Source organism: Plecotus auritus, assembly GCF_963455305.1.
Source record: "Plecotus auritus genome assembly, chromosome: 9".
Classification (NCBI taxonomy): domain Eukaryota; kingdom Metazoa; phylum Chordata; class Mammalia; order Chiroptera; family Vespertilionidae; genus Plecotus; species Plecotus auritus.
In genome coordinates, this window is record NC_137783.1 from 107,733,996 (window position 1) to 107,761,822 (window position 27,827).

General features: G+C 54.7%; 1 protein-coding gene across 1 annotated transcript in view; it reads right to left on the reverse strand.

Moving 5' to 3' along the window:
* The window catches only part of MYO7A (myosin VIIA), an 84,435-nt gene extending 57,679 nt beyond the window's left edge, over positions 1-26,756 (reverse strand). The window contains exons 1-4 of the mRNA XM_080643048.1: positions 26,742-26,756; positions 24,712-24,775; positions 8,974-9,087; positions 3,872-4,024 (exon numbers count right to left, since the gene is read on the reverse strand). Of these exons, the coding sequence (XP_080499174.1) occupies positions 3,872-4,024; positions 8,974-9,087; positions 24,712-24,729 (285 nt within the window). The 5' untranslated portion in view covers positions 24,730-24,775; positions 26,742-26,756. The remainder of the gene's footprint in view (positions 1-3,871; positions 4,025-8,973; positions 9,088-24,711; positions 24,776-26,741) is intronic.
* Positions 26,757-27,827: the final 1,071 nt, after the last annotated feature.

Here is a 27,827-nt window from a genome sequence, read left to right on the forward strand (position 1 = left end):
CTTGAGACCAGGCCTGCCTGCTCCCCTCTGGGCCTCAGTGCCCATCCATCCCCCAAGACTCTCAGCACTGCTTCCCAAGCCCTCTGGCCCTCTTTCTCCAAGAGTCCACAGTCAGCAGACAGTGAATGCCCACTTGCCCAGCGCAGACCTCTTGCTCAAAGTCTCCAGTAATAAAACCTGCCCTATGGGGCCATGAGCCGGGCTGGAGGACAGATAAGGACTATTTCCAAGCCCCAACACAGCACACAAGGTCCCTAGGGGCCTCCAGGTCCCCAGCGGAAGATCAGGGGGCCTCCCTGGGGCCAGAGATACCCCCCAGGAGATGTGGCAGGAATCCATTTTACCTCAAGCTCCACCTCCTCCAGGAAGCCCTCAGGCCTGCCAGCCTGCAGCCTCTACCTTAGCAGACCATGAATACCAAAACACATCCTGGGGCACACATAGCTCCCCAGAGTCACAGAGTGCCCACCCAAGAGTCTCCTCATTGCACCAGAGGGAAGGCTGTGACCAGAGTGGCAGAGACTTCGCAAAGGCCGCTTGCCAAGACCTGGGTCCAGGCCTCCCAGACCTCTGTTCAACTTCAGGACGTCCTGGGTCCCTGTCAGCCCTGCCACCTGTTCCCTGCAGAACCCAGGGACAGCCCCGGCCTCTGGGTCACCCAATGAGAGATTGCTAGGTGTCCTCGGAGGGCCCTCTCCTACTGGGGGGCCTGGGCTGACTTGTGGCCTGGGGACTATCTGTCCCTCGGGCTCCTGGGGGCAGGCCAGCTGGAGCAGGCAAGCCCAGGGCAGACAGTCAGGGACAGGGTGTCCCCCGCTCATGGCTGTGAGCGGTGCGGTAATCTGAGGAAATCCTGGGTGTGCGGGACTGTGCCCAGGGTAACCCAAGCCATGAAGTGACCAGGGGTTGCCATGGTGAGGGACAGGTACGGTTTCTGAGTGGGACAACGGCCCAGCTGCTTCTTCGGAGCCCTGCTCTCCTCCTCCATCACCCACCCAGTCACAGAGCCGTGGAGCCACCAAGTCCAGGAAACTCCCTTGAACCGTACAGTTCTTGAGCACGACTTCCCAGACACCCAGAATCTGGGGCCTGTGGCAAGAAGGCTGGGGCCGTCCAGGGGCCATGGCTTGGTTTTCTGACCAGACCTCTGAAGGAAGGCGGCTCCGTCCCCTAGCCCCTCCCTGCCCCCATCTCCTCACCCAGGAAAGGGGTCAGAAAGGTTACTAGTGACTCTTCCAATGAGGCAAATGGTGCAGGTCCCGGGATTTTCTGGAGAATCTGTAACCTCTGGGATTGTTTTCTTTGACCCCTAGTCAGTCTACTGAAGGACACAATGTCCAGCTGCTTTCTCCGCCAGCTGCCAGCCAATCACAAACAGGATTCACTGATCTGGGGCTCTCTGACGTTTCCCACCCAGCGCAGCCCTTAGAAATCCCGTTTTCGCCTATTTTCTTGATTCAGTCTACTAGCCAACTCCCTCCCAAGTGAGCAACCAGTTTGTCTGCAAAATCACCAAACTGTGTGTAAAATGACCACCTCCGAGCCTCAGAGTGATTCTCAGCCATGGTCTGCAGGGTCCAAAGTGGAGCCCCTCCCACCTCCCTCAGCTCCTCCCTGGGAGGGGCCCAGCCTCCTGGCAGGAGGGTGGGTCAGGAAATGGCTCTGGCAGTGACCTCAGGCAGGTGGGCGCCTCCCTGCTGCATCCAGACCCAGTGCCAGCCTCCACTCAGCCTGAGGGGGTGGCCACGGAGAGCCCTGGACCCCACAGTGTCCACCTGCCATCCAGGGAGAGGAACAAGGGGGGCACTGCCAACGACTGGGGTGCAGACACCAGTGGGCCCTCAGGGGGAATGTCTGGCCTTGACTCGAATTCTAGCCCCACGCCTGTCAGTGCAAAGGGCTCCCTGTGATAGCCGCTTGCTGTGCCTGCGCAAGGCGTGGACGCCAAGGGCCCAGCCACAGCCTCTCCTCGGGAGCCCCAGAGGCACCAGCGCGGGGAGGGTGGCAGAGGGCCCCCCACAGTGCCAGGGCTTCTGAGGGGACGGCCCCTTGCCCGGAGAGCTCCTTGCTGTGATTCCTCAGGGACAACCCCTGGCTCCCCTTCATGGTCCTGACAACCTGAGCGACTCGTGCCGCTCACTCACTGGGCATGGTCCTGCCTCCGCCTTCTAGGCGTGCAGTGCCCTTCCCCGAATGCCATCTCGACCAGCCAGCCTCACCCCCCTCCGGGAGCCCCGCCACTCTCCCCGAGCTGGGAGTGACACCTCCCTCCTGCAAATCCCTCGGAACCTTCTCTGCACTTCTCCCAGGCACTGGTCACCCCACAGCCCCCTGAGCATGCCCTCCATACCAGCCTGCCCAGGGCCTGGACACTGGCCTCGGGGGCTCCCTCCGCTCTCTCCCTGTTGCTGCACACCCACAGTTACCTTCACCTCTGAGCTGCTTGAGGGAGGGGCTGGGTCAGAGCCATGCAGTGACCCCAGTACACAGCTAGGGGCCTGGCTAAACCTCGTGGAGTGTCAGTTTTCCTGTCTGTAAAATGGGACTATTGGAGTCGATCCGCAGTTGTAAGTGTGGCCCAAAGACCTCTGACGGTCCCCAGACACTTTTAGAAAGTCCACAAGGTCTTTCTTTTCCACCTACATATCAGTGAGGCCAGATTTCCTTCATGTACTTTAACTAAAACATCAGCCTGGATGCAGAGCAGATATGAGAATCCAGTTGTCTTCTATTAAAGCCAGACATTAAGGATATTTGAAAATATTGTAAAACAATGTCACTCATTACTTTTTTTTGCAAATATAGTTCTTTTTCATAAAAATATGTTATCTTATAATGGATTTTTATGGTTATTTTTAAATGAATTAATAAAATGTTTGAAGTTTCCCAGTTTTAATTTCTAATTCGGTAAATATCAATAGACATTACTCACATAAACACACTTTGGGGTCCTCAATAATTTTTTTTGGCTTTGTTTTGCTTTGTTAATCCTAACCCAAGGATATTTTTCCATTGATTTTTTAGGGAGAGGGGAAGAAAGAGGGGAAGACAGAGAGAAACATTGATGTGAGAGAAACACATTGATTAGTTGCCTCCTGCAGGAGGCCTGACCAGTGCCTGGGCTGGGGAGGAGCCTGCAACCAAGATATGTGCCCTTGGCCAGAATTGAACCTGGGACCCTTTGGTCCACAGGCCGACACTCTATCTACTCAGCCAAACCGGCTCTGTCTCTTCAATAATTTTTAAGAGCATAAAAGGTTCCTGGGTCAAAAAGTGTGAGAAACTCTAATTAAATGATCTCCGTGGGGCCTTCTTGTTCTGATGGGTAATGCCCACCCTCAACGCCCATGGGCCTCCCCTCCTCTTGGGATCAGCTCAGTCCTGTCTGGGTGAGACTGTCTTCATTTGTCTTGAGTTTCCAGGTGGAGTGTGGGGTGTGTGTATGACTGGGTGTAATATGGCGGTTTGGGGGAGGGAAGTCAATGAGCACGCTCCCTCCTCCATCCCCTGCCTGAGGATATGGACTCCCAACCCCTCCTCTCTTGACCTTGTGGACCCAATACAGGCCTGACCCCACAGCAAACCTGGGTGGGCGGGGCAGCAGCTCCCTGTCTCTGGGCAAAGCACTGAGCCTGTCACCAGCTCTGCCCTGGCTTCCCGGTGGTTTCAAGACCTACGGAGGCACATGAACTGTGGTGCAAACAGCCTCCTTCCCCAACCACAGACCACACGGCCCCATAGAGAGGCTGAGCCAGCCCCAGGCACACAGGCAGAGGGGTCCCTGGCCCGTGGCCAGCAGCAGGCCTGGCAGTCTCAGGAGGCTGGGCCCCTGGGCAGCACCGGGCCGGGGCAGCGGGCGGGCGGCACTCACATAGATGAGGTGGTCCCGGTAGCGGATGAGCAGGTTGCGCAGGATGCCAGCCTCATTGAGGTCCCCCAGGCGGATCATGTCCTCCACGCCGTGGACCGACGTGGGGTGCATGGGCTTGATGTGCGTGGCCTTCTGCGGGGTGATCCAGTGTTCCTGCGAGAGGCACAGAGGCTTATGTCAGGGTGCGCTCCTGAATCCCAGGCTGCGCTCAGCTGGGGGAAGGGCCCTGGACGGAAGGGAACCCCCAGTCCGTGCGACCCTGCTAAGGGTTCTGTTCTCTTCCGCAGCCAAACGCCATTGGTACTAACAGGTTCGAGTTTATGAGGATGGGACTGCTCACCCCCAACCCCCAGGGGCTTCTCCTCCTCCTCTTAGGGGTTCTCTCGACAGACCTAAGAGGAAGGCAGGCCAGAGACTGTGGCCCCATAAGCTTGTCATAAAGGTGGTGAGGGTCCCCCAGTACTTTGCGGGATGGAATGAAAAGTGTAATACTTGGAGTAAGCCTTGGCTTCCAATCTAGACTCCAGTAAACAAATGCACAAAAGGTACTTTCAGAGAGTTCCAGAGGTAAAGCAACAGAACAGAGCATGGAGAGCCACCAGGGGAGCGACTTTAGACAATGTGGCCAGGGGCCGCCTCTCAGAGGAGGAGACAGCTAAGCTCAGAGCTGAATGATAAGAAAGGGACCCTGTAAGATGTGCGAGTCCCCACGAGAGGAAATCCCAGGTCCAGGGAACGGCAAAAGCACAGGCTCTGAGGGTGGAGGAGGGCGGCAGCCGGGGAGACGGGGAGAAGTGGACCCATTGGGGGTGTATTTCACAGGCCTGATGCACATGGAGCGAGCGGGGGCGCTTTCACTACTGAGCTGAAGCAGAAACTAGGACAGAGGCTGCCCTCTAGCTCCCCCTCCTCTTCCCTGCAATATTCCCTGCTGCCACCGGGTGGCAGACGGTGGAGCATCTGGCCAACAGCATTGACTCCCAACAAACTTGCAAAGCCCAGGTTTCCTCCCAGCGCTCGAAGCCTCCCCCCTCCCCACCCCCGTTCCCCCCAGCCTTCCTCCCCTCCTCCCCCCGCTCCCCCTAGTCTGCAGCACCTTCTCCTCACAATCCCAGCCCTCCAGGGAAGTGAGTCTGACCTGTGCTCTGGGGTGTGGCCACAGCCTGAGTTAAGCCCCCACAGACTTCTGGGGCCCCCTCCCTCCTCCCAAATGCCAGAGCCCTGGGAGCCTCAGGACCTGGCAGAAACCTGACTTTGGGGAGGGGGTGAAGAGGACCCTCCGCCACCTTCCAGCTCAAGCCTCCGACTTGCTGAGCAGGTGTGATGGCCATATCACGATTCTCCTCCAGGTCCCCTCCAGGAGAACCAGCCCCTGCGGCTAGATGCTAGCAGGAATCTGGGCATCCCCCACCCCCTGCCATCCTATCTCACCCCAATCCAACTGGTCACCACTCCTACCCATTCAATCCTCTAAAGCGCCCTCCTCGCCAGCCTCAAGCCCCTACGCTGTTCCGGAACACCAGCTCTCACCTGGTCCCTGCCCCTGCTGTCCTCCACCTCACCTCCAGCCCTTCCCTCCCACCCCCACCCCTGGTGTTTCCTCAGGCACCAGTCTGATCCCACCACTCTGGGGCTTTCAGCCTGCTTTCGGCGCTTCTCTGACTCCCCCCCACTCGTGTTCCTCAGCCTGGCGTTCAAGGGCCAGCGTTACCTCAGTACTTCCAGGCCAGGGGAGGCTGGTGTCCACATCCCCAAACACCTCTGAGACTGGCTCGTGCTGTCCCCTCTGCCTTCTTTCCATCAGTCTTTGAGGCTCAGCTCAGATGTTCCTCAATTTCCAAAGCCTCCATGACACGGCTGCCCACCCTCACATGCTCCACCTGTGCCCCACCCCCAGGTCCTCCTCTGGGTTCCCACGTGGCCTGGTCTCCCACTGCAAGGCAGTGGTCACCTGGGTTGCCACTGTCTGAGTGCAGCTCTGTCCCCGACCTCCCAACTTGCCCCAAGGCTGGGCGCTCTTGAGGGCCAGGCTCCCTGTCTGCAGTGTCCCTTCCTCGGTGCCTCCTACAGGGACCATGGCAGGGACTCTCTACTGGGCCAGGTGACAGCTGGTGGCCACAGCGGACCAGGTCTGAATTAGAAGCAGAAGTCCTGGTCACGGGGAGACCCCAGAGGTCTCCTCTCCCAACCCCCTCGCTTCACATGGGAGACCAGGACCAGAGCAGGGTGGTGGCCTGCACAAGGCCCTCAGGGGGCGCAGGGCCGGGCCAGCCATTGCCCACCACTCCAGTTTCCCTGGCATTTCAAGGCAGCTCCTGGGCCAGGAGCAATTCAATCCAGGTCAGGCCCTCACGCAGCTCTCCCCGAGGCATGAATGGGCCGGGCGGTGAGATCGAAGAACGCGCCTGGACTTTCCAGTCCCAAGTGGAACATTCCTCTCCCCCAGGCACCCTGTTCCTCATAAAAGCTGATCCAGGTGGAAAATTCCCTCTGCCTGGTCCCCTCTCACTGACCGGGCCAGAGAGAGAGGACTCCCGGGCAAGCTGTCTGCCTTCCCCACTCGACCCCAACTCTGGGCCCATAATTACTCCCCCAACCATTCAGCACAGAGAGAAGAGGCGACTCAGCCCCTGTGTGACCCTGTAACCCTGGGCATGTCACTGCTTCCGAGCCTCCACGCCCTCACCTACGAAGTGGGAATTAGAGTGACAGTCCCTTCTTCTTGGGGATGTTGGGAGGATTCATTGATACAATGAAGGCCGGCCTTTGTTTTACTCCTGCGAGATCTACAAAGGAGCCAGGGCATTCCTCAGCCAGCGCTGGGTATTATAATTCCTCAGGACAGAGTGGCCAGCCGCTGGTTTACAGCGAGGAGTCCTGCTCCAGAGGGACAGTGGCCTGTCCAGTCCAGCAGCAGAGCTGAGCCTCTCCTCACCGCTTTCCAGCTGAGGCAGCACCCTCAGATCAATGTCCACCTACAACACGGACCAAAGTGTAACCAGGGCAGAAACCAAGGCCTGGCCCTGAAGAGAGAGGGGCAGGGAGAGGGAGAGATCATGGCCATGTGCAGGGACTGCGGCACATTTGGAAAAGAGCTGCCTGGCACTGAGCTCAGAGAGAGAGGGACCACAGGCTCTGAGAGGAACGGAGGAGGCGCATCTGGCCATGGGAAGGGCTTGGGCAAAGGCAGAGTGTCAGGATTCCAAAGAGGACTGGAACCATGGCCTTCCACTCATCACTTATTCATTCATTCAGCAAGCCTCTGGAGAACGTTTTCTGGGCAGACCCTTTGTTGAGCTCTGAAGAACTGGATTGAGTCACTTGGTCCCTACCCTCAAGTTGAAGAAGTCTGTGGGATGACAGAGGAATAAAAGGGAGGCCCTGGAGGGGTGAGGAGTGCATGAGAGTGAGAAAGGCTGGTGAACGAGGAGGCCAGAGCCCAGGCACCCGATTCCACTGAGGCAAACCCATCCTCCCCATCCTGCTCCACGTCAGCCAGTCATGCAGCCCCCACTCTCAGGGCCTTAGTGGGGGCGGGTGGGAGGGGACCTCTGAGATCTGGTGACACAGTTACGGGACACCATCTGACATGCAACATGACCCGGCTGAAACTCAAGCCTATAGGCAGAGTCCCTGGGCCCCACCCCGAAGGCTGCAGGCAGGTTCCTGGGCCTATCTGTGCCGCCAGCCCCCCTTCTGTGGCTTCCCGGAGAGTCTGAGAACTGGAGCCTTGGGAATGACATTGCAGGCACTCCCAACCCCAGGGGACAAAAGGTGGTCAGTGGAACCTGAGCCCCAAGGTGCCGCTGAGATGTTGGGAGGGGAATGGAGTGCACAGAGGCCAGGGGGCCTGGGTCCTCACCCCAGCACCATTACCTGCAGCTGCGTGACTAGTTCCGTGGCTCCTCTCTTTGCCGCAGCGTCCCTGGGTAACAGTGGCTGCCCACTTTGCCTGTCGCAGATGCCGTGAGGACCCACAGACAGAACGGGGTCAAAGGGCTGTGCAGACCCTGATGGGGATGTCCCGGGAGCTGCAGGGGTAACAGTGACGCCCCTCTCCCTCCATGTTCACTACAAGGCCTCCAGCGTCCTGAGCCCTCCCCTCTCCCCAGCAGAGCCTTCTGCTCCAAGTTGCTGTCCCCTCCTTCTCCCCCATCAAACTAGGAGGCTAAGACAAGGACTCAGTCCCATCTCTGTGTCACCAGCGCTGGGCATAGCACTGAGTGCAACGCACATTATGGTGGAACTGAATCTCTCTGAGTCCCTCATGTCCCTGCTAAGCAGCCACCTGTTCTCTGCACCACATCTGCATGTCCCCATGCACATACACACGTGCAATACACATGCACACGTGTTCAGAGGCTTCCCCTCGGAGCCCTCGTCCAGACCATGCACCTTCCTCACACCTTTCCTTTCTTCCTCAAAACCCCAGTCTCACTACCTACCAACACACACTTCCCGTGTCCCTTCCCTTCAGGAGACAGAGGAGACACGGGAGATAAAGGGTTAACCTGTTAGGCTGATTCCCAGGGGAAGTCAGGTGGACAATGAATTCACAGGATGCCGTAACCCAATAGAGCGAGACCAAGGGCGTTTTCAAGCTCTCGCTTTCCTGGGGTGTTCTCCAGGTGTGATCTCATTTGTGGGTCAACACCCTGTGACATAGTTCCTATTATCCCCATTTTTTCAGAAGAAAACAGTGAGGCTCAGGAGGAAAAAAGACTTGGCAAAGCTTGCACAGCTAGTAAGTGGGCAGGATGGACTAGGAACCTAGTCTGTCTGACCCCAAAGCACACTGGTGTCAGAAGAGCTCCCAGCCTGGTGGCACCCACTGCCTCACCGTACATATACACATGCCCACACAGACACCTATCTCTAAGAGTAGGAAGAATGGACTATGCTTGTGGACATAGAACAGGTAGCCTGGGGCAGAAGAGGAGAACTCCATTGTGGGGGGGGGTGCAGTGAGAGGTGACAGTGAGGGCACAGGCACCACCTCTACCCCCTTGAGGGGGGTCACTGCTTGGCATCTACCTCAGGTCACCTGTCAGCCTGTGTCCTCCCCAAGGCATGGAAATGGGGGGAGATAGGGGACTACTCACATTGCCCTCATCGTCCACCACCTGGATCTGCCCAGAATCACAGAGCTTCACCACCGCCCCGATGGGCACATCGAACTCCTGCCCGGATCTCAGGTCCATCCAGACATAGTCCCCCTGTGGGTGAGAGACAGTCCCAGGCCAGGTGAGCAGGGATGAGGCTCGGGCACCCCTTCCAAGCAACCCTGTGTCCCATCCCTACCACCACCAGAGGCGTTTGTGCCAACCACAGGAAAGGGAAGAAAAGGGTACTTGCACTTGCTGAAAGCCATTTGGGGCCAGCCCTGGGCTGGGCATTTATGCAATGTCATCACCCCCTCCTCTGTAGCAGCCATTCGTGCCCTGATTTTACAGATGAGTAAGCAGAGGCTCGGAGAGAAGAGCCGAGATCACACAGCTGGGCAGCTTCGACCCCAGGCCTGTCCCAAGCCCGGCTCTCCAAGGCTCTACACCTCACACATGTACAGTGGACTCGCTGAGGTTTGGGCAGAAACACCAAGGCACCCAAACCACGTCTCCTCTGTCCTAAAGGAGCCCCACAGGACCCCCGAACTAGGTCGATTCTCATAGTTGTAGTTAAGGGTTCCTCAGAGTGGCAGCGCTCTGGGCTGGGCCCTGGGATATGAGTTCAGTTGCACTGTCTCCTGGCTTGTGGGTAGAGCCCTGACCCTCAGGGGGGTGGGGGAGTGTCATGTTTGTGTCCTCTGAAGCATCTGCCATAGGGCCTGGCTCTCAATAGGGCCCATGGAAGCCAAATGTAAAACCCAGAGTCAGAGAAAAGGAGTTCGAGCAACCACTTTCAGCCATGATGCGTTCAACAAGCACGTATGGAGCACCTGCTGAATACAAGGCACTGAATGAGCGAAATGCTGGGATCGAGCAGCGACATGGAGTCCACACTCCGGTTGGGAGGACACAGAACACGAGCACGTTGAATCGTGGTGAGGGCTGTGATGGAGATAAGCACCATGGTGGAGAACGGCTGAGTGGCCAACCGTAGATGCAGTAGCCAGGGAAGCCACTCTGTGCAGGAAATCTCTGAGCTGAGACCCGAAGGGTGAGAAGCAGCCAGACAAGGAAAGAACAAGGACAGAAATCTGGGCAGAGGAAATGACACGTGCAAAGGCCCCGGGGCAGGAAGGAACTGTAAGGAGGCCATTGTGTCAGGACCTGAGGAGAGAGAGGTCAGTCACAGAAGTGGGCATGCTCCAGGGAAGAGGGGCTCTCATTGGCCTGCAAGTACAAGTTTGGGTTTTAATCAAAACAACAATGCGGTACCACCTCACACCTGTCAGAATGGCTATCATCAACAAATCAACAAACGTCAAGAGCTGGCGAGGATGCAGAGAAAAAGGAACCCTCATGCACTGCTGGTGGGATGCAGACTGGTGCAGCCACTGTGGAGAACAGTATGAAGTTTCCTCAAAAACCTAAAAATGGAACTGCCATTTGACCCACTGATCCCACTTCTGGGAATATATCCCAAGAAACCAGAAACACCCATCAGAAAGGATATATGCACCCCTGTGTTCATAGCAGCACAATTCACCATAGCTAAGATTTGGAAACAGCCTAAGTGCCCATCAGCAGATGAGTGGATTAAAAAACCATGGTACATCTACACAATGGAATACTACGCTGCTATAAAAAAGAAGGAACTTTTACCATTTGCAGCAGCATGGATGGAACTGGAGAGCATTATGCTGAGCAAAATAAGCCAGTCGGAGAAAAAGAAATACCACATGATCTCACTCATTTGTGGGATATAATGATCAACATAATTTGATGAACAAGAATAGATCCAGAGACAAATGGTGGGGGGAGGGGGGTTAGAGAGCAACCAAAGGACTTGTATGCATGCATATTAGCATAACCAATGGACACAGACACTGGGGCCGTGGGGGCTTGCCCGGGGTGGGAATAGCTGGGGGTGGGTCAATTGGGAGAAAAGGAGACATATGTAAAACTTTAGACAATAAAAAAATAAATAAATTAAATAAAAAGTTTGGATTTTATTCTAATCCTAATAAGAATATTCTTTTTGGTGATTCCCACATTCTCCAGGAGGTAGACATCCTAATAAAAACATACAATAACTTACTATCAAACAGCAGGTAGAAACCTAACAGCGGATAAAAACTGATTCACAATGAAATTAGCCCATGGGAATGGCCAGGGGAAAGAGCTCTGGGCTATGAGTCAGGAGACTGGGTTGCAGGACCTGCTTGGCCTTGGACCAGTCGCCAACCACTCAGAGCCTCCGTTTCCACACGTCTCAGTGAGAGGTGGGCTCAGTGAGTCCCAAGGTCAACTCAGCACTGTTCCAACCCCTTCCTGTTCCCACTGGAAACAACTATTTTTCAGCCACAGCTGCCCCTGGGGGTCTTTGCTTTGTGGGAGGTTAGCGCATGTTAGAGACAGGCTTAGTCCAAACCCAAGCTTTTTCCCAGAAAAAAAGTCAACATAATTGGAGAGCCTCTGGGAGGGGAGGAGAACTTCCGTGTTTACTGAGCATCTACTGTGTGCCCGGCCTACGTGGCTGCTTCCAGAAACTGCCCCATGTAACCCTCATGTCTGCTCTAGTCCCGAGCCCAAGCTGTGCTTCCTGAGTGCTAGCCCTGGGGCCACCTGACACACATCCCCATTCCCCCCCGCCCCCCCCCTCCCCGCTCAGGCTGTTCTTCTTCACCTACCCACCACCCTCCTGTCTGTCCAGGTCCAGAACAAACAGCAACTCTCCTTGGCCCCTCCGCACCTCCCTACTTTCCTTCTCTTCCTCCTCCCCAACTCCTGAAGAGTGCATTCATTAATTCAGCACATATTTGCAGAGAGCCAGCTGTGGGCCAGTCCTGGTCCATGCTCTGGGGACAGAGCAGTGACGTGGCAGAGTGCCTGGAACAGTCGTGGCGGCCCTGAGCCGGAGCCATCGGAGGGGACCTGAGCAGGCGCCCGGTCCCACGGGCCTGAAAGCCCTGGACAGGCGCTGGGCTTTTCAGTATGCCAAGAAGCCAGTGGGAGGTTTGAAGCAGGAGAAAGGCGTGGTTTGCTCTGTGGTGAATGAAGGCATCGCTTGGTGCAGCAAGCACCACGCTGGGTCATTACCCCCTGAGTCCATTCCCCACTGGCCTGCGGGGCTGGGTCTGAGTCTTCACCTGCGACTTCCCAGGGTCAAACCCAGAAAAGCAAAATTTGTCTCTCCGAGAGACAGAGATAGAAATAGAGAGAGGGGCACACATACGCATATACGTGAGAGGGGGTATGAGCATGGGTTAGAGAGGAGGGTGTGCAGTGTGTGTGTGTGTGTGTGTGTGTGTGTGTGAGAGAGAGAGAGAGAGAAAGAGAGAGAGAGAGAGAGAGAGAGAGAGGGAGAGAGAGAGAGACTGACTCCTGGAGGCCGGCTGTGGCCCCAGGACACTGCTCTGTGCTGACTCACAATGACCCCCACAATGGTCCAGGTAGTGAGTCAGATGTTTCCCTGAACCTGTTTCATGGAACCTCATGATAACCTTTAAACAGAAGATTCTACCTCCACTTATCTCCTCAAGGACGTCAAGAAACGTGCTCAAGTTCACACGGCCGTTTCGCGGCAGAGCCAGAAATGAAGCCTAGCCTGACCAACTCCAAACCCAGTGCTCTTTCCCGACATGTCCTGGGCCCAGCCTGGAACCAGCTCTGTGAGCAGAATGCAGAGCACTGATAGGGTCTCTGCCCACAGATGACTCATGGGCCCCAAGTCATCTAAAAGGTTGGGCGGGGAGCAGACAGAGGGTGAGGCTAGCTGAGTCACCTGCACCCCCAACCCAGCTCGGAGTCTGGCACACAGAAAATGCATCCCACTCAGGGAACAGAAAACCAAAATGAAAGACCTGGTGTCAGCAGGAGATGGAGGCTCAGAGAGGCTGAGCAAGGAGCTTGGGGCCACACAGCAAAGACAAGGGACTAGAGCCTCCTAACCAAGGCCTGATCCAGGAGGACAGTGACTTACGTGTCTCTGCTTATGTTTGAACTTGGGAAAAGAGGCTAACATGGCAGCTAAGAGGCTTCAGGGAGAAATCTGGGGCCTGAGAACCCTTAGGGGGAAAGGCCCCTGGTCCCAGGGAAAGTCCTTGGAGGTCAGAAGAGAAGGGACACTGAACTCCAGGTTAACCCCGCCAGACGCTCCCATCCCCATGGCCAGACTCCAGGAGACCCCATGACTGCATCTGGCCCCATTCCTGCCACCCCTCCAGGAGGCACCCCACTGGGGACCTCACCTTGAACCGAAAACCCCACTTGCGGTGTGACACACCTCAGTGTGGCTGTGTGACTCAGGACACGTTCCAGCTTCTCTGCTATGAATAAGGGGCTGGAGCAGAGGGTCTCCCAGCCCCAGAGTGGGTACCCCAAAACCCTGGTGGGGCCCCTTAGGGAAGCAGGGGACGTCCACACTGAACACGTAGATAAGAGAGTGGGTTCAGGTCCCAGTTCTGCCACCAACACTATGTGACTTTGGCTGTCTTTCAGACGCTCTGGGCCTCAGTGTTCACCAGCCTTAAAGTGGGACGAGGGCAGTGCCTGTGAGGGTGACAGAGCCACGCAGATGCCAGCTGTCCTGGCCGTCTCCCACCTTTCCGCCCAGGCAGGAGCTTCATTTCTCTTCAGGGGCCTCAGTCCCTTCTGCCTCTTCCCTCCTCTGGGGCAGGGCCTGGGGCTCACTCCCCGTTTGTGGAATGAAAAGGAGTCTGTTTCAGGACTTCTCCCTCCCCCCACCCCCCATCCTCATAATGGCTCTAAGACACTGGTTTTATTAGTCCCAATTTTCAAAGGTGGGAAAGGTGAGCCAACCGACGTGTCCAGGTGCCTGTGCGTAAGGAAGTGTCCAGTTGCAAACCTTGGTGATAGAGACGCAGCGGGCCAGCCAGTCCACGAATGTCTACCAAGGCCCTGGGGCACCTGCTCGGGACCCTCTTCCGCCCAGGCCCACCCCCCTGTGTAAATGCAAACGCTCTCCGCCCAGGGAGGGGCCCACTCGCTGTGAGTCAGGGACCAAACGCAGCACCGCAACCCACCCCCCCCCCCCCCGCCCCCTGCCCCGTCCCCATCTGCGTGCACCCGAGGCTTTGCGACCCTATGGTCCTCCCTGGCGCCTGACAGACAGGGAGGCTGAGGCCGGGGAGCGGACCCGAGGCCACCCTCCCGCTCCCGCCGGGCCTCACCGGCATGACCGCGTAGGTCTTCAGCGCCTGGTTCAGGCTGCGCACCAGCGCCCACTTGCCGGGCTGCTTGGCGCGCGCCTCGTCAGAGGCGGAGGGGTTGGCAGGGTCCGCGGGGTCCGCGGGATCCGCGGGGTCCTCGGGGTGGGCGGGGGGCTCCATAGCGCGAGGGTCTGGCGGCGGCTCCGGCAGCGGCACGGCTCAGGCTCCCTAATTCACCTAATCCGGTGCGCGCCGCCCTCGGGGAACCCTAAACCGGGCCATCTGCCACGGGCCCATGGCAACGGCGGCTTAGGTGACGCCTGTGGGCAAGGAGCGGGGAGGGGGCGCCCGCGGGACCCTGAACACCCCCAAATGGTCGGGGATTCGCAGCCAGCTTCATAGGGACCACAGCAGGTGGCCACCGAGCTGCCGGCCTCAGCGTCAATGAGGCACCTGGAACCTCGCCTTGCCTGCAGTTTTGGAGAAAATCAGTATGTTTGCTACGAAAAGAAACGTGGGGCTGTTATGGAGAAGAATACAATAAACTTCGCGAACTTTTAAGACTAAAGGGAACCTGGAGTGGCGTGGCTCCGTGGTTGAGCTTCGACCTACGAACCAGGAGGTCACGGTTGGATTCCCCGTCAGGGCACATGTCCAGGTGGCAGGCTCCATCCCCATTGGACGGTGTGCAGGAGGCAGCTGATCAATGATTCTCTCTCACTGTTGATGTTTCTATCTCTCTCTCCCTCTCCCTTCCTTTCTGATATCAGTAAAAATATATTTTTAAAAGGCTAAAGGGAAAATGCATCAAAGATCTTTCTAGCTCACTGGCTGCCTCTGGGAAGTGAGGGCAGATAGAAATCCGGGGCTGTTGGGAGGCAGGGGCTTTGGGGGACATTGGAGAAAGTCCCGGAAGAGTCTGTCTCTGGTCCTCACCCAGCCTCTGCGGCCACCAGCCCGTGATCTCCAGTCTGCAGAGGAGGCCCTGAGGCCTGGGGTAGGGGGTCCCCTGGTTCCTGAGTACATCAGGCAACCCCTAGTGGCTTAGAACTCACCCACAGTGGGTACCAAGCCCGGCTCCTGTGTCTTAGCAGCAGCACAGGCCTGGGTACCTGGCTTGGTTCTATGCTGGGCCATGAGGCAGTGGTCATGGTTCCACCCAGAGGGTGTGGAATGCCCAGGCCCTCTGACTCTCCATCTACCCCCACCTCCTCCCCTCTCCCTACTTATCTCTAGCTTCCTCCCTTCTTTCCTCCTCCTTTCTCTTCTCTCTTCAAAGCCTCTTGTTCCCATTTTCGGCCCTTGACCTTGTTTGGAATTCTGGAAGCCCAACTGCTCCCACCACAGACAAGCAAACCATGGCCGGGGTGGGGGTGGAGGTGTAGGGGGACTGGCCAGGAAGGAGACAGTGATGCCCCACACAGAGCTCAGAGCTGCCCCACTGGACCCAGGCTTCCTTCCACCCCAAATCCCTGTCCCAGCCCCGGGAACACGGTGCTTTGCCACCTAGCACAAATCGGACTGACCGCCGTGATCCCCACCACTTCCTGAGCCCTCTCAGGGCTCCTGTGCTCAGGCAGGCTCCTTCTCACCCTCAAGCCCACACGTGCCCACCCGGGGAGTCCATGGGAACAGGAATCAGACCCCCACCACAGGGGGCTGCTAGTGGTGGGCTTTCGGGCATCCTTCCATCTGTCCATTTAACCAACTAGGCTCAGACTAAAGCTTAGGGGCCACTGTCCTCAGAGCTCCCAGCCCAGGGGTGAGGGGGTAGGCAGAGCCAGACACGGATAAGAATGGTACCCCCAGATAAGGGACGAATCAGCCTGGAGAGACAGGATGGCATGGCCACTAAGAGGTTGGACTCTGGAGACAGACGGCTTAGGTTAAATCCAGGCTGGGCGAGTTTAAGCTGTGTGACCTTGAGCAAGTTCCTCAACCTCTATGTGCCTTTGTTTCCTCGTCTGTGGAATGGCAGGATGAAATAGGTGAATGTGCGTAACTCACTCAGATTGGTGCCCGTGAGAACAAATGTGCTGTATAAATGTTGATTATTAACTGAGCAAGTCATGTTAGGGCAGTGGTCGGCAAACTGCGGCTCGCGAGCCACACGCGGCTCTTTGGCCCCTTGAGTGTGGCTCTTCCACAAAATACCACAGCCTGGGCGAGTCTATTTTGAAGAAGGGGCATTAGAAGAAGTTTAAGTTTAAAAAATTTGGCTCTCAAAAAAAATTTCAATCATTGTGCTGTTGATATTTGGCTCTGTTGACTAATGAGTTTGCCGACCACTGTGTTAGGGGATGGCAACTGGGTGTTGTGATTTTTTAAAGCAGACATGAGGGATAGGCAGCTCAGAAGAGGGAAACAGCAAAGCACAGAGAAGCAGACGGAAGAAGGAAGAGATGGTATAAACAGGTCTAGGGGAGAGGGCCCCTGGACAAGAGACCCGCAAAGTGCTGAAAGCCGGGCACCTACCAGACCAGACCCACTGCTCAGCCCCTCAGTCCTCTGCACCCAGGCCACCCTGAGCTGAAGCCTGGAATAGGCCCCTTGCCTGCAGGTGGCCTGTGTACCAGGTCTGGGAGGCAAGTCTAATGCCCCCATGACCCACTCTGGCATCACACCAGATCCTCTGCCAGAACCAGGGCTCACTGTTTCTCCAGGCTCATCACCTGGGACAGGGCCTTCCACCTTTGCTTATGCTGAGCTTTCTGCCAGGAATGCTTCACCCCACTGTCCTCTTCCTGCCCCCACCAAGCCACCAAGGCTGCACTGAGTCATGTGTCCCCTGGTCCCCACACCCCCCTCCCCAATATCTTCCTTTCTGTACTCCCTTGGTGCCTCACACAGACCTCTGGTGCTGCCCTCACCACCCCACCCCACCCCCATACCTTCATCCAATCCAACTCTGGCCACCCATTTTATAGATGGGGAGACTGAGGTTCAGAGGAAGTTCAGGGACCTATGCAAGGATATATAGTAAGTTGGGACAAAAGCTTTCAGAAAATAACTGTGCCAATTGTCGTCAACAAGTAGTGTCAGCGAAGATGGCAGAGTAGGGAACTCCAAGAACCTCTTTATAGCTACACCATCCCCCCCCCCAAAAAAAATGGCAAAAACTACCAGAATCAACTTTACTGAAACTCTAGAAAATATTCAAAAGTTTGCAGTAACAAAATGAGCATTTAATGATGAGATAGGTGATGGAACCCAGCAGGAGACCTTTGTGGTGTTTTAACCTACTCATCCCCCACCTACCTACACCTTGCTGGCAATCTTGGTGTGGGTTCTTGGGGCCAGAGGGAGCAGAACACACCTTGTTATTGAAGAACTGTGGTTATTTTAACCTGTCTAGGGGTTCACTGGAGGAATAACGCAAAGGGCTTGCCTTTCTTTTTCTAACTTGGAACTCCCCCAGGGCAAACAAGAAGATACAGAGGGCATTAGTCAAAAATATCCAAGGGCAAATGAACTACCCACTGCTGTTGGGGACAAAAATAATCAGTTAAAACAAATAGGAGACACTCTAGAAAGCCTGGAGGAAAAGCAGGGAGTGAGTTGCTTCGGGGAATAGAGGCTTTGAAAAACTCCTGCATATATTGGGGAATCTAAAAGACCACATACATGCCCAGGGTTGGACAAATGTTCAGAAAAAGATCAAGATCATAAGCTCTCACCTCCAACTGACCTTCAAATTCTATGCAGACAGAAAGTGAAGGCTAAGGCAGAGTTGACTGAGCATTGAAGGCATGCCCCAACCCACACAGAGAGCCCATCTGCAAAGACCAGGAGGTTTGATTTGTTTTGTTTGGGCTCCAGGGTGTTAGAGACTAGTGACCACACACAACAAAGAATACATTCTTCGCAAAAATAGTTTAGAAAACCCACTAAACAAAACTACAACTCACAACAGGCAGCAACAACAAACCCTGGGGAGATTCTAACTTCCAGAGTTGTCACATTACGATATTCAAAACGTCCAGTTTACAACAACAAATTAAGAGGAATGCAGAGAAAGGATGCCTCATTCACAGGAAAAAAAGGAACTTAATAGAAACTTTCGCTGAGGACACCCAGACTTTGGACTTAATAGGAAAAACTTTAATCAATTGTCTTAAGTATGCTCAAAGAATTGAAGGAAAGAACATCTCACCATAAAGAGGATGTCAATAAAGAGACAGAAATTATAAAAAGGGACCAAGTAGAAATTCTGGAATTGTAAAGTACAATAACTAGAGGGGTTCAACAGCAGATATAAAGAGGCAAAATGAAGAATCAGCAAACTTAAAGATAGGTTAATTGAGATTATCCAGTCTGGGGTGCAGAAAGAAAAAAAATTAAGAAAAATGAGCAGAGACTAAGAAACCTGTGGGACACCATCAAATGGACCAACTCATGCATAACGGGAGCCCAAAAGGAGAGGGGGAGGGAGGCAGAAAGAATATTTGAAGAAATACTGACACAAAACTGCCCAAACTTGATGAAAGATACGAATCTATACATACAAAAAGCTCAATAAATTCCAAGTAGGATAAACTTTAAAAGATCCACCCTGAAACCCATTATAATTAAACTGTGAAGACAAAGAGAGAATCTTAAAAGCAGTGAGAGAGAAGTGGCTTGTCTACACAAAGGATCTTCAATATGATTAATAACCAGTTTCTCATCAGAAACCATAAAAGCCAGAAGGCAGTAGGGCAACATATTTAAAGCAGTGAAAGGCAAATAAGTTGTCAAACAAGAATTCTATATCTGGCAAAATCATTCTTCAAAAATGAAAGACAAACTAAGACATTTCCAGACAAACTAAAGCTCAGTTTGTCATTTGTTGACTTGCCTTACAAGATATGCTAAAAGTGCCCTGACCGGTTTGGCTCAGTGGATAGAGCATCAGCCTGCAGACTCAAGGGTCCCAGGTTCGATTCCAGTCAAGGGCATGTACCTTGGTTGCAGGCACATCCCCAGTGGGGAGTGTGCAGGAGGCAGCTGATCGATGTTTCTCTCTCATCAATGTTTCTAACTCTCTATCCCTCTCCCTTCCTATCTGTAAAAAATCAATAAAATATATTTAAAAAAAAGATATGCTAAAAGTAGTCAACTAAAATTAAAGAGCACTAGACAGTAATTCAAAGCCACAAAAAATAAAGAAGCTTGGTAAAAGTAACCACAAAAGTAATTATAAGCCAGATTATTGTTATTTTTGGTTTGTAACTCCTCTTTTTCCCAATAGAATTTGAAAGACAAAAGCATAAAACAACAATTACAAATCTATGTTAATGGGCACACAGTGTACAGAAATGTAATTTCTGATAATGACAATACAAAGAGAGGGATGGAGCTGTATAGGAGCAAAGTTTTTATATACTACTAGAGGCCCGGTGCACGAAATTCGTACACGGGGGTGTGTGTCCCTCAGCCCAGCCTGCACCTTCTCCAATCTGGGAGCCCTCGAGGGATATTCGACTGCCCGTTTAGGCCCGATCCCGGTAGGCCTAAAATGGGCAGTCGGACATCCCTCTCACAATCCAGGACTGCTGGCTCCTAACTGCTTGCCTACCTGCCTTCCTGATTGCCCCTAACCGCTTCTGCCTGCCAGCCTGATCACCCCCTAACCACTCCCTGCCAGCCTGTTAGCCCCTAACTGCCCTCCCCTGCTGGCCTGATTGCCCCTAACTGCCCTCCCCTGCAGGCCTGGTCACCCCTAACTGCCCTCCCTTGCAGGCCTGGTCCCTCCCAACTGCCCTCCCCTGCTGGCCATCTTGTGGTGGCCATCTTGTGTCCACATGGGGCAGTCATCTTTGACCACATGGAGGTAGCCATCTTGTGTGCTGGAGTGACGGTCAATTTGCATATTATTCTTTTATTAGATAGGATAGAGGCCTGGTGCACGGGTGGGGGCCGGCTGGTTTGCCCTGAAGGGTGTCCTGGATCAGGGTGGGGGTTCCCTTGGGGTGTGGGGTGGCCTGGGTGAGGGGCCTGTGGTGGTTTGCAGGCCGGCCACGCCCTCTGGTGACCCAAGTGGAGGCCCTGGTATCTGGGATTTATTTATCTTCTATAATTGAAACTTTGTAGCCTTGAGCAGAGCCAAGCCTCCTGCTCACTCCATGGCCGCAGCCATTTTTGTTGGGATTTATTTATCTTCTGTAATTGAAATTTTGTAGCCTTAAGCGGAGGCCAAGGCAGGCCAGGGCTGAGGAAACTTGGCTTCCTCCATTGCTGGGGGCAACTCAAGCTTCCTGCTCTTTCCAGCTCTGTGTCTGCTGCCATTTTTGTTGGGATTTATTTATCTTCTATAATTGAAACTTTGTAGCCTTAAGCGGAGGCCAAGGCAGGCCAGGGCAGGCAGAAAGCTTGGCTTCCTCCATTGCTGGGGAAACCCAAGCCTACTGCTCTCTCCGTGGCTGCAGCCATCTTGGTTGGGTTAATTTGCATACTCGCTCCTGTATTGGCTGGTGGGCGTGGCTTGTGGGTGTAGCCGAGGTATGGTCAATTTGCATATTACTCTTTTATTAGATAGGATTAAAGCTAAGTTGGTGTTAAGTCCCACTAGATTGTTATAAATGTAAGACATTATTTGCAAAGCCCAAGGTAACCACTAAAAAAGTGTATATATACAGAAGAAGAAATGAGAAGAGAATCAAAACAGTACACTGTTGTGGGAGAGATCAATTAAACACAAAGGAAGGCAGTAATAGAGGAACTGAGGGGGGAAAGATATGACCTATTAAAAATAGCAAAGTGGCAGAAATAGATGGAAATGAACTAAACTCTCAAAAGGTTGAGGTTAGCAGAATAGGTTTAAAAATAAGATCCATTTATATGCTATCTACAAGAGACTCACTTTTGATCCAAAGATACAAATGTGTTGAAAGTGAAAGGGCAGAAAAATATATTCCATGCAAATAATAACCAAAGAAGATCTGGGATGGCTATGCTAATATCAGGCCAAATGTATTTTAAGTCAAAAGTGTTACAAGAGACAAAGGACATTCTATTTTAACTAGGGGCCCAGTGCATGAAATTCGTGCACTGGGGAGGGGTCCCTCAGCCTAGCCTGCCCCCTCTCACATACTGGGAGCCCTCAGGGGATGTCCTACTGATGGCTTAGGCCTGCTCCCCGTTGGGAGCAGACCTAAGCCCCAGTCTGGCCTCCCTTTGAGGGAGGCGACCGGGCTGATCAGGGGAAGGCGCCAGCCCCATCACCTCGCTGCTGCAGCCACTGCCCGTCACCACAGCTGCCAGGGTATTTTCATCAACATGGACTCCAGTCCCTTCACCATGAAAAAATGACAACTTTCTTTAAGCATTTTCAAGATGTGTCTTTCATAGGATATGACATTTGTTTATTTTTCTTTTCATCCTCACCTGAGGATATGTTTCCATTGATTTTTTTCCACTTCCCTCCGATCGCAAGCTCAGCCCCTTCCCAAGCCTAAAGCCTCCGCCCCAGGCTTTTGGCTTGGGAAGGGGACCCCCCGCCCCTCCGATGGCCAGCTGGGAGTGACCTGGGTGCCGAGGAGGTTCCTGGGACCCAGGTATGTATGCAAATTAACCGCCATATTTGTTGGGTTAATTTGCATACTCACTCTGATTGGCTGTGAGCGTAGTGGAGGTACGGTCAATTTACATATTTCTCTATTATTAGGTAAGATAAATGGGTCAATCCAACTGTTATCAACAGCCCACAAATTTATCTTCAAAATCCCCTTTGCCCAGGATGCTGAGCAAAGTACATCCAGTCCCTATGCTGGCCCCACCATGGAGCCGGAAATCATATCCCACTGAGGCACAGCCCTCACTGAGGTCTCTGAAGAAGGGGGTCATGTGCACCACGGATCCCTGGGTTCTTGCAAGCACCAGCTGACCTTGCTACCTGGGACAAGTCCCTCCTCCAGACACCTCAGTCCCCTATCGATATGTGAGGGACTATCACAAAAGTCTTAGAGCCTTCCCCAACATCCCATTACCACTGCAGGCAGGGCAGAAGCCTCCCCCATTCCCAGGCTCCCTCCCAGCCCACTCCACCCCTGGGACTCCTGCTATCACAGTTCCAGTCATAGGCATCCTTGCTGTGCTTCTCCCACTTTAGTCTGGTAACTCCTCGAGGGCTGGGAGCAGTCAGTTTATCTCTGCATCCTTTGTGCCCAGCCTGGTACAGAGAAGAGGCTCAGTGCCACTTTGCTGGGTGGGTGAGTGAGAACTTGGCTGGAGGAGGTAGCTTTGGGCAAGATAGGAATCTCCAGGCACCCCCACCCCACGCTAGAAGCTGTCAACACAATAGGTGTGCCCAGACTGCCCCAGGGCCCCTAGGAAAGAGCCCATGCTTTGTAGATGCCACCTAGCAGGGGCAGTCTGACCTCCTTCCTGTGCCTGCTCCTATGTCACCTCCCTGTGCCCTGCATAGCTGCCCCTTCACCATCATGGCTCCCTGGCCTGTGTGGACATGCACAGCTTACGTCTAAATTACTTGCTCTGGGCATCAGTTTCTTCACCTGTGATGAGCATGCAGATCCCTACCTCACAGCCCTATGGCAATAAAACAGGTCATGTATAGAGAGTGCCCAGGGACCAATGTGGAGGCTACCTTTGAAGAATCAGAACTCCCAACAAATGAAAAGACTCTTTCATGTTTTGGATTATGGAAGTGTTCCCTGTGCCTGATACCCTGTGGGGTTCGGAAAGGTGTGTGGATCTCTGCAACTGAGTGTCTCCACATGGGGACGCTCTACACCTGGGAGAGAAGCATCATCCCCTTTGAGGTTTCCTGAGATTTTTATCCTAAATAAAGTGTGAGAGAGAACAGATGGAGAATTCTCGCACAGGAATACTACCAATGTGATTTTATTGGTCGTCGTGGTCACACAGCTAACTTCCATGAGCCGTCCAGCATGGGGTTGAGCAGTGTGCATGCACTAGGCCATTTCACTCTCAGCCTCCTTTTAAAGCAGGTTCCATTGTCTGCCCTAGCCCCTCGGACCAAATGAGGGTGTAGTGACATTCACTCACTCAGCACAGAGCTCCATCTGTGAATGGTCTGGGCCGGGCTGAGGAGACAGTGGGAGCAGGAGCCTCACGCCCCCCATGAGCAGGGGAAGAAGGTGGAGTGACAGGACTCTACCAGGAGCAGAGCAGGGAAGGCTCCCAAAGGGAGGCATGACCACGGGGAGGCCTGAGGGGAAGTCAGCCAGGAAAAGGGGACACAGAGGCAGGTGAAAGAAGCAGGCTTTGATCGAATCCCTCAGGGCATGTTACCTTCCCAACAACCGTCCCAGGAAAGGAGGGTTTTGTCCTTGTTTTGCAGATGGGGAAACTGAGGCTCAGGAAGGCTGAAGACGGAGCCCGGGTGGGTGGGCTCTGCCTGTGGCACTGTCTGTGTAGCTGGCTGGCTCCCCAGAGTTGGGACCATTTCTAGGACCAAACGAATACCTTGCTGTGTGAGGGGTGGGCAAAGCCGATGTTCACCTGCAGACACCTGCTCCCAGCAGAGGCTGCCGGCGGGGTGAGGTGGGCCAGTGCTCGGAGGGGACAGTCAGCCAGAGGTCTGCCTCAGAGACCCCTGAGGGCAAACACCCTTGGAGGGCTGAGGGTGGCCCAAGCTCTCCCTCTGGGGGCTGTGCGTGCCCCCACCCACCCAGCCCTAGCTGTAGCACAGGCCCTGGCACACTGCAAACACTCAGAGACAGTGACTTTTCTTCTTTTATTGGTCCTGGCTGTCCCTGATGGGCCTTTGAACAGACTCTCGGGCCACGGGACCAAGGGGCTTCAGAGAGGGTCTTCAGTCCCAGGACACAAGACTGTCTATCCTGATTCTGCCCGGATGCCTGCTTCTCACACACCCAGCCCACAGCTCACACAAAAGCACACAGCCTCAGAACAGGCTGCCCGCTGGCCTCTGATGGTTCCAGAGGACACCCCGCCACCAGCCCTAAGGCCTGGGGCCAGGCCCATCTGGCTCAGGGCCCACATTCCTGGCTCTGGAGACCAGGAGCTCATTAGAGCCTCAGGCTGATCACGGGGAAGAGCTAGGGGTCAGGGGCCACTGTAGCCCTGGGAAGGAAGCAGGGCTGAAGGACTCAGCTGGAGACAGCACCTCTGCTTCTTCCCCATATTACCCCCGGGGGCTCCAGCTCGGGCCATGGCATCTTCAACTCACCGCTCCCAGTCAGGGTCAAGGTCCTTCCTAGTCTGGCATCCGTAAACTTGCTAAGTTCCTCTTCCCTTCCCCCAAGGGCTTTCCCATATTGGACCTTTGCACATGCTGTTCCACTGCCTGGAATATCTGGCGATTCAGAGATGCATGTAAATAAATAACTTCTACCCAGTGAGAAAGGGAAGTCCCAAAAGACAAATCAGAGGGAGTAATTCTAGACTGGGCCTGACAGTCAGGGAAAGTTTCACAGCTGGGTTTTGAAGCATAGATAGGAGTTTTCTGAAAGCAAGGATGGGGAAGGGTGTGCCACAGTGAAGCATATGCACGAGAGAATGTGGGATAGGTAAGATGAGCCACCCAACAGGGTTATTCCTGGCACAGAAGGATGAAGGCCAGTGGGGTGCAGAGAGCACTCACCTGCTGAAGAATCACCATTGTCCTTTGTCAGACGCTCCTGCTGCCCACCTGGCCAGACACAGTTCTGCAGGGAGAGATCATGTCAAACTTCTGAGCAGGCCAGCGGTGTCAGCCTTGCACCTGGCAGGGGTCCTCTGGGCTCCTCCCAATGCCACAGCCTCCTCCTGCCTCTGGGGAACCCTCCTGGCTCTCTCCCTCGGGTTGCAGCCCAGGCTGTGTGACCCGAGCCTCAGCCACCATCACAGCTCTATTGTACCGAGCAGCTGAGCTCCACTCTGGGTCAGTTATTCAGAGATTTCAGAAGGCTCCTAGGAAGTAGCAAGTCTGCACCCCTTACCTGGACATTGGGGCAAAGGGGCCCAGAGAGGGACCAAGACCTGCCTAAGTTCACACAGCCGGACAGGGCAAGTTAGGATGAGGACTTGGTCTCAGGCCTCCCAGCTGAGGGCTGCCCCAGGAGTGTGAGTGACAGGGACAGCCTGGCCCAAGGGGAGGGTCATGGGCTGACCTGCCTCAATCCCTCCAGAGCTCCTGCCTTCAGGATGGAGGCTCCAAGCCCCCCAGTCTGGCTTTTAAGGCCCAGCACCATGTGGCTCCTGCTGATGTCTGTCATCCGTTTGCTTCCTTCCCCGGCCCTGCCCTGGGACCGTCCTCAGCACTCACTATTCCTGAAATGCACCAGCCCGTTTCTTACCTCCTGGCCTTGGCATATACTGGCTCCTCCACCTGGAATTCTGACTAGTAAATTCCTGTGCTTAGTTCAGATGTGGCCTCCTCTGGGAAGCCTTCCCTGACCACCCACAGGCTGTGGAGAGTCCTGATATTTCCCTTTATCCATCCCTGATTATATGTATTATGTTATCTGGTTGGGGTCTGTCCCCACCTCTGACCCCAAAATCGGAGAGTTGACCCAGAGCAGGACGTGGGTTCAGCCATCTCCTCACACAGCACAGGGCCAGGCCCGGAGATGACTCAGGAAGGACTTGTGGGACTGAGTGTGGTGATTCAAGGCAGCCCAGCCCACAGGCCCTGGTACGCGGCCCTCCAGCCCCCTACCTGCCCCCAGGATGAGCATCAATTTTTCACAAGGCCCATTCAGAGGCACCGGGGCATTTGATCCTCTGCCCATGACACTCCTGACACCCGAGCCCTGACCCCTGCCCTGGAGCTCTGGGACCCAGCGGGCACACAGTCCTCCCAGAGACAGGCACTAGGCCTGGGTGTCTGGCAGGGAAGAGATTCAGCAAGGCCACCAGGCAGCCGCCACGGGGCATTAGTCTGAAGAGGAAGCCTGGCTGCATGCTAGCACCCTGAGCCAGCATGAGCCCGAGAGCCAGGGGGCAGAACCAGGGTTTTCATTAAGACTCAGGGCCTTGGATGAGGGCAGAGATGTTAAGGGCCACCCACAAGGAAAAAAACTATAAGATCAACTTTTTTTTTTCTTCTAAAAAAAATAACTAGTCTGTGTTCAAGTTAATTGCTTTGCAAATTGAGAGCAGGGAACATAGAGCTGCTTTTCTATTTCTATGCCATCCCTGGTTTACTTCATCCTCACAGCAACCCTGGCTGGTGGCTTCATAGTCCCATTTCACAGATGGGAACTCAGAGGAAGGAAGTGACTTATCTGAGGAGAGAGATAAAGAAAGAGATAAAATGTAGGAGAAAGGCCAAAGGAGACAGAGACAGGAATAGAGCCCTCTCTCTCTCTCTCTCTCTCTCTCTCTCGCTCTCTCTCTCTCTCTCTCTCTCCCTCCCCCAGCATGGCTGCTCCCTGGTCAGAGACAATTCAATGAGCACCATGCTCCTGGCTCTTCCCGTTTCCAGGATCTAAGCCTCCATCTCACCAGGCTCGGGGCACTTTCATGTGATGGCTGCTGTGGCTGAGCCCCCAAAGGTGGCAGGAGGCCCAGACCAGGAGCAAATGACTGTGGTCACAGGGGCTCCATCCAGGGTGGCCCAAGCCCAGGACACCCTCTGAAGTCCAGCAAACCCTCCTCCCAATGCCCAGGACAGGGGCAGCCCATGCTTACCAGGCTCCCAGCTGCCACCTGCACGGAGGGCTGGGGAAGCTGGGGTCAAAGGTCTGCGGCAATCTGTAGACACGTCCCCTCTTCCTCTGTCTTGCTCCAAAACTTGCTCTGGGGGCCTCTCTGGGTCTTTCGGTTTTTCAATATGTGACCCTCTCTCCCTCCCAGTCTCTCCCTCTCTTTCCTGCCCAGGTCGGCTGTCCAGCCGCACTGCTGCCCTCTCCTCCTCTCTCCAGAGCCTTCCCCCAGGAGGCGGAGTCCGAGGGGCCTCTGAGGCCTGGGTGCCATGACATCAGCGTGGGGGGCGGGCTGTGCTGCCCAGGGCCCTGTGCAGAGTGCTGGCTGCCCAGAGGGAGGCAGGGCAAGGGGTCTCTCTCGGCCATGCTGGGACCAGCTTGGACCCGGGCTGTGACCACTCATCCCGGCCTCAGGTGCCTTCTATCATTAGCAGTAACACCACCTGCCCTCAGCACGGGGCAGGATTTGCTGAGTCCTGGCCCCTGCCTCCCTCCCTCCGCCAAGCCTGTTTTGTCTTCCATAATGGCTGTTAGAGACTCTGAGAGGAAATAAATGCAAACCCCACATTAGCCCTTTCTCCCTCATCCTATGCACACAGTCTCGCCCCCGGCCCCTCCCTGAGGGCTCCCCTCAGATGTGTCCCCCTGAAGCTCCTCACCTCACCACTGCCCGCAGCTGCTGGGGAGGAGGGGCAGAATGTTATCTGTGATCATGCAGGAATCTTTCTCAGCCCAGCACGTAGCCAGGATACATGCAGAGCAAGGTGAACTGTGTGATTTTAAAGTGGGGGGCGGCGGGGCAGATAAATAAGGAGGAGCCCACGGATGTATTGGTAGCACTGGACAGTGACAGGGGACTCGGCTGAGTCCTGCACTTCCTCACCACCACCCTTTGCCTGCAGCCACCCGGCAGCTGCCCCATCAGTGCGGGCCTCTTCAGGGGCAGCTCTCGGCCTGGGCGGAGGGAGGCGCTCTTTGGATCCCCAGCCTCTGTAACTGGGGCAAGGCTGGCAGGCCGGGACCACTCCAAAGATGGGGTGCCCATCCACCAGGATCCAGTGGTCCAAGTGCG